This window comes from Saccostrea echinata, unplaced genomic scaffold (genome assembly GCF_033153115.1).
Source record: "Saccostrea echinata isolate AGI-Se365-2 ecotype Australia unplaced genomic scaffold, CSIRO_AGI_Sech_v1 ptg000054l, whole genome shotgun sequence".
NCBI lineage: Eukaryota > Metazoa > Mollusca > Bivalvia > Ostreida > Ostreidae > Saccostrea > Saccostrea echinata.
Window position 1 is genome coordinate 30435872 of NW_026889803.1, and position 10905 is coordinate 30446776.

Here is a 10905-nt window from a genome sequence, read left to right on the forward strand (position 1 = left end):
GATGAATGTTGATGCTACATGTACATGTATTACCATTAAGATTCATTTGGAAAAGTAAGATAAACTTGTTATTTTGCTAGCTGTAGTTTTTTGGCTTATTGGCTGACGAAGATCAATCATTTATGTACACATGTATGAATCTTTAATTGCCATCATATGGATCCACTTGTGTCATGTTCAAGGAACCGGACAATTCTGTTGATTCTATGTCAATACAACAAAGGTGTTCTTTTCAGAAGGAGCTGCAATGAGCGGAATTCATTCTGTATATTCAGATTTTGAAGCACATATATAATGGGTGGGATATGTCTGTTCCTCTTTACTGTATCCTTCTGGTAGTTCTTTTTCTGAAATGAACAAATTATTTTAATATTTAAAGAACTAAAATACATGTATTACTTCTTTCTTACACTGCAAACATAGTATGACTATGTCTATATTATGAATATAAGACATTTCTGTCAGATTATACTGTAGCAATACATTTTTATATATATGTATTCATCAAATTGTCATGAATCTTTTAATCAAATGCATATGTAGTCAGCCTCATTAATCTGGACACTTTTGCTCCCATGGAAATTGTTTGGATTAATGAAGTGTCTAAATTAAAAAAAAAATTGGTATATATAGATAAAGATTAAATGTTGTAGTTTCTCAATGTAGGTCACACTCTAAGGCCAAGATCATGGGGTTAAAAAAAGAAATAAACATGTGAAATACAAAGACCCAGCAATAACTGTTTAAGAGTTAAGGCCAAAGGATAAAGTTTTTGTGGAAAAAACACTACATGTACCTGTCAATGAAACATCTTCAATGTAAAACAATACATACAGCAACTAGCAACATGCTGTATGTGTACTTAAAAAAGTGGGCTTCATATTTTAGCAGCTTTGGCGCAGACAACGATGCGCTAATTCAATAATACTGCTAAGAAATCATTTATAAATACAGCAGGGACATATATAGTTCGAATTCATGATTTTGCCAAAAATTCCACACCCAGTAATTGCGCTAAATTTTAAATATGCAAATTTATGTACAGTAACTATTATATGTGGAATTAAAATACATTTTTTACATCATTCTTATTCCTTGGTTTTAATCCAGTCTTGTCCTAATTACCTTATTGACATAATTCCAATATTCTTTTGTAACACTGCATATGACACTTGATTATATAGCCAAGGATCATGTATGTCCATAAGATATGTAACATGAAGAAAAGACAATAAAAATTAAAGTAGATAGCTTGATCTATTTAAAAGATATTGTAGAATTTATTAACAATTCTGGCCCCAGGATCATGAAAGATCTTAAGCTTAAGTCAAAATCTTAATGTTGCACTAAAACATTGTAGACATTAAGTAGACCAAAATTAAAATAATTGTCAATATTGCATTACAAAAGTGTTTTTATCTGCAAATTTAGAGATTAATTCAATAATTAATAAATACTTTACAGGCGATTGAAAATTTGACTTAAGTCTAAGTCTGTTTCATGATCCTGGGCCTCATTTAATTTGTAAATTTAATTTTTTGTAAATTTAGGTATGATAATGTGAAGAAGTCAGCATGTACATGTATTGTTAAAAAACCATGTCTCATAAGTTTTTTAACAATACTGACTTCTTCAGATTATCATACCAATTCTTTGGTGTTATAGTTGAAACAATCTCATTCAAGTTAGAAGACATCTTTACATTTTATAATTTTTGGTTACATGTATTCAGTTTTTAATTCAATTTACAATGTGGTTTTTTTTTTTGGATGTCTATACACAAGCATTTACCGGTACATGTATTTAAGTCAATAGAGCACCTGACTAGTGATGCAGGTGTCCCAGGTTAGAATCTCGGTCCAGCCATACATTTTCCTCCTTTCCTGTCACACATGTACAGTTACTATAGCAGATCTGTCTTGAATTTTCCTGAAATATGTATATGAACTTTGAAAAATTATTGACTTCAGAAAATGCTTCTACATGTATACAATAGTTTGTACATTATGGTGTGTAACTTAAGAATATAAGGACTAAAAATTTGAAATCTAATAAATTTATAATAATATAAAACACCTCCCCCCCCCCCTCCTTATTGGAAAAATTTCTGGATTTTCCCTGATACATGTGCAAGTGTAAATTGAAAGGAAAAAATAAGAGACGAAACAAATTAAGCTTTAAATACAAACCAATGGCTACTTTGAAGTTAATGTAAAAAGCACCCTTGATATTCCTCTTTCCAGCTGACACTTGATTTGAATGGCCACATTATTTCCGCAGAGAATGCTGAATACACTGCCTTAGCCTAGTCCATATTTTGCTTCACCTGTAGTATTTAATATTTCTTTTAGTATTTATGATATCTGTTTATAATCAGGGCCCTTTTGAGCAACAACAAATACATACATAATTTATTACATGTGCATAATTATTACATAAACTTGCATTTATTTAAAAATCTTTTGAATACAGCACCATTTAAACTGTAATTTATCATCTATGTATATGGTTCATAAGATAACATGTAAAATACATGTACTTAAATAATATACAATGTTAAGTATTAAACAGGTCCAGTCAATCAGTACATTTATCTGCATAGGTTGAATTACCTACAGACGGCTACTGTAACTTTATCTAGCTACTTTGGGTAGCTTTATTTAGCTATTTCAATGCAACTTTTTACAAATTTGCTTTTTACTTTTTATTTCAAAAAGACAAAAGATCTAGAATTGCAAGTAAATATCCACAATTACTTATACAAGGGATTAATATTTAAAAAGCGATCCAAAGCTGAGAAAGTTTACACATTTCTGCGTTTTAACACTTTAAGCAAAATATGTATTTCTATTGTTTGAGTAACTATACACAGCCTGGTGTGCGTTTAGGCACAGAAAAGTATGATTACTTCACATTGTGCTAAATAATTACCAATCCGGCCTTTATCATGTTCACCAGAAATGTCTGGTCTTGTTATTTCATTCAAGAAGTAAGAGTCTGGTCATAAAATAAGTTTGACTTTGCAGCTAAATAAAACTACTTTAGTTAGGTAAATAAACCTATGTAGGTAATTCAAGCTACGTAGCTAAATCTAGTGATTGTACCAGACCTGTACGTTAAACAAACATGCACCATAGTCGTAATATTCACCTGATGTATCTGAAACGGACACTGCAAACAAAACATTTGTTCTGCAAAATTTTTACTTCTTCCATCATACCAATTAACATCTGCAGGGTCATGGCCTTTAATCAGCTTATGTCTATATTCAAAACCACATCAGACACAGATACCGGCACCCACGTGGTGCTGCAGTCGACAAGGAGTAGTTTCACCAAAATTATGTTCATGGTCAGTTTCAGTCTCATTTTCATTTCGATTCTTATTAAGGTGCTTCAATTTCGAGGACCGTCATGATTAAATATGTATGGAAACTTTGTCTTTTAAACGAGGAAATTTTCTCGACTGCTTCGTCGGCCATCTTGTAGCATAGACAATAATGTGTAAATGAAGATTATTATTTGGCGGCGTTGCGGAATCCGGAAAAACAGCACGTGCTAATATGCGGATTCTATCTATCACGTGATTGCTATCCGTCTCTACCTTAAATCTGGATTCTAAAATGCAAATTAAACTACATCCAATGAAAAAACCGCGATTAAATTCCATTCAAATAGGATTAAGTCAGGGACTATATTATGTTGCAGAAGGTTTTTTTTAAGAAGAAAATGATCAATTTTTTTCCTTTTGAAATATATACAGTACTGTTAAGTTTAGATTCCTAATTTTCCATGCTGGTGGCAAACAGAGCTGTTTTTTGCTGTGAGATATTTTATGCTGGTTCTGAAATACATGTATCTATCAAATTATTTCTTTTGAATTCTTTCATTATATTGTGACAAATATAGTATATATATTCTGAAAGTCCAGGAGAAAATTGAGCCAATTTTAACATAAAATTAACACAATTTTAGTAATATCTAAAAATTTACATCATAGACCCCCACTTTTGTTTTTCTTTTCTGAATATATAAGATAGCTTTGATCAATCTGCTTAAATTCAGCAAAAGTTTAAGACTTTAAAATAATGTTCTTGCTTGTTAAATTTTTAATGCCAGAAAAATCACATTTTGTGAATGCAGAAAGGTCAAATAATTGATTATGCGAAGCAATTTGAAACTTTTTCTTAGTCACAATTTTAATGTGTCTTTTTTAAAATAGACTAATAGTTTATTTTGCCCCATGATTTATTTGGATAAAAACATTGGAGGAAAAACGTCGAAGATGTGATTTTTGATTAAGACACAAATTTCAGTGCAAAAAGGTCATATTAAATGTACTGTAGCGCCAAAAGAAGCATATTGACCTCAATTTTTTGTTTTTATTTTTAATTAAGCTATGTGTGTAGAAACTAAAAATATACTTGACAAAAAAAGTTTAAGACTTTAAATATCAGGATCCAACCTCGTTAAATATAAGTTTGTGTGGTAATTGAATATCATACAGTTTCAAAGTACAGTATCATGAGCTCATAAACATGTAAAAATGCGAATTATCAAAACCCTGCCTCTTAAAATATAAATGTCATGTGTTAAATTAAACTGCCCAGGGTATTGTTTTCAAAGTAGGTCAAAGGTCAAGTGGATTGTAACGTTGGTATTTTTCATGATGTTTTATGCCATACAGTGCACATATTCAGTAGCATAGACTTACCATTTTTAAAAATGTTAAAAACATGCTTATATCGGCATTATAAACTAGATCAAATGCCAAGGACAACGGTTACGAGGTCAGTAACCATGGCAATTTACAAAAGTCATAGTGCCAATATATGTGCAAAATATCAACTCTTTATCTCTTACAGTTGTTGATAAAAAAAAGGTGTGACAGACTGACAAACAGACATTCTTTCATGATCAATTTCTTTAAATTTTATTTTTTGCGAAAAAAATAGCAGATAGTGCAGCTACAATTTATTCTAAAATACTTACAACCTTTATATTTACAACTTTCATCTTACATAACAGCAATATAGCAATAACAACCATGCTTTAATTATAAGATATATAAATAATTGATAATTACATCATTGATAATTACTTCATAGACCTTGAAGAAATGTGCTAAAGAATGCACACACGTGCATGTGATTTAATCCTTTGATGAATTTACAGTTAAAGTAAATAAAACTAGGGTGTTCCAAGGAACGCATGTGTCGCCTGCTTTGTAGCTTCATTAAAGATGTAAATAAATCTAATTAAGCGTAGTTAGCTATTTATTTACTACTAGCGCGATAGTCCATGAATGCACAAAAAAGCATCCACGCATAGTATAAGACTGCGATAGAGTCTGACAAACAAAGAAAATATGATCCCCAACCCTCAAATGAATAATTAAGTTGAAATTATTATAAATAATAATTTATCATTTTACATGTGTTAATACCTGTTTCAAAGTCTTTACACCATGCAATTGTCATTCTACACGATCCGTTGTGGGATACTGATCCCGATGTATTTTCATAACATTTAAATTTCAGTTTGTGTGGTAACTGAATATCATACAGTTGTAAAATACAGTATTATGAGCTCATAAATATGTATAAATGCTGATTATCAACACCCCGCCTCTCAAAATTCAAAAGTTTTAAGTTAAATTAAACTGTTCGGGTTATTTTTGCAATGTAGGTCAGAGGTCAAGGTCAAGTGAATTGTAACGCTGGTATTTTTCATAATGTTTTATGACAATCAGTGCACATGCCCAGTAGCATAGACTTACACCTAAAATATAAAAAAAAATGTGCTGTATATTGGCACTTCTAACTTTTTTGTAAAGTAGGTCAAAGGTCAAGTGCCACAAGGTCGGTAACCATGGCTATGCACAAATGCCATAGTGCCAATCAATATATGTGCAAAATATCAAGTCAATATCTCGTACAGTTCTTGAGATACAAGGTGTGACAGACGGACAGACAGACAGCTAGACAGACAGAAAGACGGACAGACAGACACACAGACAGACAGACGCCGGGTCAAGTGATCCGCCCAGCGACACAAAAAGGGAATTCTTAGTATCAAATAAACCTACTACGTAGAACACAAATATATGGAACAAAGTAGATAAGATTACAATGTATAATATATTCAGTCAGGATGACCCTTAAAGAGGTGACCGTTGTGTTTGTTTTGGCACTCTCAGGGGTTTTTGCCACTGTGAAGGAAGGTTTGATCTGGTTAATTATTAAAGCTTATGAATTTGCGAATAGTCCTTTGCACATTAAAAAAATTGTGTTAACGAAAATTTCCTAATGTAAATTTTAAAGATTTACATATTGACACGACATACAATTGACATGCTATTATAATTATACAATGTCAAGTCCAAAGAATATGCTCAATATGCTTGTTAACTATTACGTGTATCTTTTTTTCTGCTGAAGACAAGATTGCCATCCAGTATAAATCCTTTCCTAATTCATCGACAGAATTAAAAAAAATATTGCAGGACAATTTCTTTCGGATGCTCGTGTATCTGGCAAATATGTGGAATTCTGCAGACTCTTTCAGGATTTCAAAGAAGTTAATAATTTACTTCGAAGATTTCCCAAAAGAATGAAAACAGGCAAGACTATGTGTTCCTCAGTTTTTAAGGACACCTGAGTCACTCAGGTGACCTATTGCTGTTTTTGTCCGTCGTCGTGCGAAGCCCGTCGTGTGTTAACAATTGAACTTGTTCAGCTTCTCTGAAACCGCTAAACTAATTTCAGCCAATATTTGGCATATGATATCTATGGGTGAAGCTAAACAAAATCAATAAATTTCATGAACCCCCCCCCCCCCCGGGCTTAAACCATAAAAATTGAAGGTAGCTTAAAAAAATCTTCTTTACTCCTGGACATCAAACAGTTCAACTATTGGCATGATTGTAATAAGCATCGATACTTTACCAAAATGGTGAAATTCATGAACCCTGTGTATGGTTAACTTTATGTTCTCCAGCACTATTGAATACTTTAGTCTGTATAATGACAGTGACAGAAAGGAGTTATAAATACTAGCAAGTACATGGAAATAGATCTACTTTATGATTTATTTCTGAGTACTAGCTGATCCCTGATTATCCTATTTCTCTTTAGCGCATCATATCTCAATCTCTCACTTTATTTTGTTTTATTTTAATTATACTTCAGTGGATCTTTTATAGTTGTATTATACTCAGGTGAACGGTAAGACCCTTTGGCATTTTGTTTAGGATGCAGGCTGACGGCACGTTATTAAAACAGATCTCAATGCATTAAATGAGTATATTCAAATTTTCAAATGCTAAATGAATAGTCAAACCTCAGTTTCAGAACAAATGAAACGTTATCTACATTATTAATACCAGTAGAATGATATACTTGTGATAATATAATTTGATGATCTCCACTCCTTGCAGGTGAATATGCGATTCTAGATCTATTCAGATGGTGCATCCTAAATGACATTGCAATGCATACCAAATTCTCTGGATCAAAAAGAGCCGATGACAATGGATCGGAGATACCTTTCAAACCCGAAAAAACCGGCCAGCCAGCTGGACCAGGGGCTTCTGGTATTGGAATTTTTCCAGGAACCAAATGGTGTGGACTTGGAAACGAGGCAACGTCGTACACAGATCTAGGTAACGATTAAATCATCAAACATCCTTGAGAATAAAGCATTGAACTGAATACCTTTTTTATTTTAAAGAAGTGGCATTATATATTTTTAAGGAAAATTCAACGCTACAGACGCCTGCTGTAGAACCCACGATCATTGTCCTTACTTCATTGACCACTTTGAGACAAAGTATAACTTCCGCAATCCGTATCCATGGACGCTGAGCCACTGTGATTGTGATAACAAGCTCTACAATTGTCTAAAGGTATTGAAACAAGAGGCCCATGAACCACAATCCCGTGTGTAGAAGTTCCAAGTTGCATTTGGAATTTCCAAGTTAATCACTTGGAATTCTTCATTTGGAATTTCCAAATCACCATTCGGAGTATTGGAACAAATTTCCAAATGGTTCCAAATGACTTCCAAGTTACTTCCAAGTTGTTTCCGAATGACTAAAACTCAGATTTTTCTAGAAATTTCCAAATGACTTCCAAGTTACTTCCAAATGACTTCCGAATGATTATTACAAATGTGATTCAACAAATAAAAACAAGATTTCATTGGCTTATATTTAAACATGTTGTTCAGATAACAAACAACCAGCGATTTGATAATATATACATATCATATTTAAAACACTATTCTTTTGGCATCATTTAATGTTTAATATCCAGTGCATTTGAAAAAGACAAACCTTCCTGGTTAAAGATTATCATGTAAAACTGTTTTTAATTAAAATATTCACAGATATTTTTGCAAAATTCAAATCCAAGTCACAAATGAAGAATAGCGGTAATTTAGGTATTTCCTGGCTTCATGTATTTACGGATGTAATAAAAGTCGAACACGTTGTATTATCATCAGCACACGCACTGACATGACAAGTAATTCCAAAAAAAGACACTTTTCACAGTTTCAGCAATGATCAATCCGATACGGTCTAACTGTTTTTCAAAGAGAAGTGCGACATAAAATGAAGATTTAGATACCACCGAGTCATGAACTTAAAAGATGTTAATTATCTCCATTGCACTACATATACTTCATAGAAGATCAATCCTTTTTTATGCGATCATGATGCAACACTGTTTAGGTTTGAACCGCCTGATTTCAAAATCCACGAGGTCGAGCCCGAGACAAGACCTCGAACCCGATCACCTGATAACATAACATCTGCTCATTAAACATATAGACTAAGTTTCATCTCTGCACTTCCAAATGGTTCCAAATAGATTCCAAATTAAATTCAGATTCTTCCAAAAAAATTCTTCCGAATGACTTGGAAGTACTTGGAATTCCAAATGCTTCCAAATACTTCCAAGTAATTCCAAGTGACTTCCGAATGAGAATCGACGGGGAGTTGGAACTTCTACACACGGGATGCTCATCTAAAACATATTGGCATTGTTATTCGTCAAAAGAATATTTTGAAAATATTTCTTGCTTTTAATCCCATGAAAAATTCTAACCCCTACAATTTGGCCCCACCTTAGACCTAAGAGGTCTTGTCGACCTCTTAACGGAACTTTAGTCCTCAGTGACATGAGGATTCCTGACTATTAATATGACCAAAGTGACCTTGCTGTCCTGGGGAATGTTTTTTTCAAAGAGATATTATCCCCAATTTAAATGTACATGCATCATGTAAGATTGAATCCCAATTTTAGTTCCACCCTAACCATAGTCCATAATTAAACAAACCCGAAAACACACACGAATGTGGAATGTTAACCACGCTGCATTTCATTTCCGGAATTCTGCACTGCATTTCCAACATTTTTTATTTTCATTTCCGGCATTTTTTTTTTTTTTTTTTTTTTACATTTTCGAAATTTTTGGAGGCTACCTTTCTTGCAATTTAATCTTAACTAAGTAGGCAGAAATAGAATTTTAACAGTATATTAATATTACATTTATTTCAGGCCCCATTTTCCAATTAAAAACATTACAATACATGCAGCACTAAGTCTTAAGTACTAGTGTATGATTTAAATGAGCGTGCAATTTTTGTTCACCAAATTTAACGTCCAAATTTAATGTCTGTGACTGCACCGAAAAACAGAATTCCCGCAACAATGATTGCTTTATTCCCTCAACTATAGTTTCTTATATGTCTTATGAATTCCATCTTAACCTATCCAATCTCAAACTTAAACTGAATATCTTGATTTGGAAAAGGGAGGTGAGCAAAAGTTCAGAACACTTACATGTGCCACTGGATAAAAATCATTCCTAAGCTTCTTTAAAAGCTAAGCAGAACTTATTATTTGCATATCAATGAATTATTCTTGGTTTATTCTTTAAATTTTTTATGAGGGAAGTTTCAATTCTGTTTTCATTGCCGGAAAAGTACTATGTGATAAATGTCGGAGATGAAAAATTTTAAATAAGTTCAATATTTTAAAATTAAATTCCGGAAATGAAATGTAGCCATAAACCAATCAGTGGAATTAGTACACATGTAATTTTTTAACTTTATTATTGATAGGAATGTGATATAAAAAAATTATCTTTATGAACATTAAAATCTGAATAAGATAAATTTTACATACATGTATTTCAAGAATTTTTTGATTATGCTTGAAACTGTCGGGCCATGAAAATATTTAATTTGTTTTTTTTTAATTTAAATTTTAAAAAAATATAACTTAAAGGGAAATTCATGTCATAAAGGTAAATACACATTCCTATAAATGATTATTTTAGTCTGTCAACACGACCGCCGCAGACGAGGTGGGAAAGTTGTTTTTCGGACTGCTTAACGTGAACTGTTTTACGTTCCATAAAGGACAGTACTGCCAGCAGGAGCATTGGTCCCATCTTTTCTGCGAGAAATATACAACCGGTGAACGGGCTGTCACTCAAACATTTCCTCACAAATGGAGCGATACTATCGGATAAATATCGTTTTCACAAATATTAAATATTAATGTAAACTTTTTTCCAAATTTTTCCTAAATGATTATTTCTTGATTAAGAGGGTAAGAAGTCTCAATTCATGTTCATCCGTCTGTGAAAATCCTCCATATATATATATATATATATATATATATATATATATATATATATATATATATATATATATATATATATATATATATATATATATATATATATGTATATATATATATATATATTTAGAATTCTGTGTACGCGACCTGGTAGTAGGAAAAGGGGGGGGGGGCGTTCCATAAAATAATTTTGCCGATATATAAAGTAAACTATAGAAAACATTATATTTGCATCCCCTCAATGATAAATATTA

At 32.2% G+C, this 10905-nt stretch overlaps 1 protein-coding gene and 1 long non-coding RNA gene across 2 annotated transcripts; one reads left to right on the plus strand and one right to left on the minus strand.

Moving 5' to 3' along the window:
• Positions 1-1826: 1826 nt before the first annotated feature.
• On the minus strand, positions 1827-3578 carry LOC133172248 (uncharacterized). Its single transcript, XR_009718919.1, has 3 exons — positions 3151-3578; positions 2190-2326; positions 1827-1929 (listed from the first exon to the last, which is right to left on the minus strand). It is a non-coding gene; the product is annotated as an uncharacterized LOC133172248 (long non-coding RNA).
• Positions 3579-6152: 2574 nt separating this feature from the next.
• On the plus strand, positions 6153-10570 carry LOC133204784 (acidic phospholipase A2 PA4-like). Its single transcript, XM_061340532.1, has 4 exons — positions 6153-6222; positions 7438-7662; positions 7754-7905; positions 10347-10570. Exons 1-4 carry the CDS (start codon positions 6153-6155, stop codon positions 10539-10541), a joined length of 642 nt encoding a protein of 213 aa, XP_061196516.1. The 3' UTR covers positions 10542-10570.
• The last annotated feature ends 335 nt before the right edge of the window (positions 10571-10905 follow it).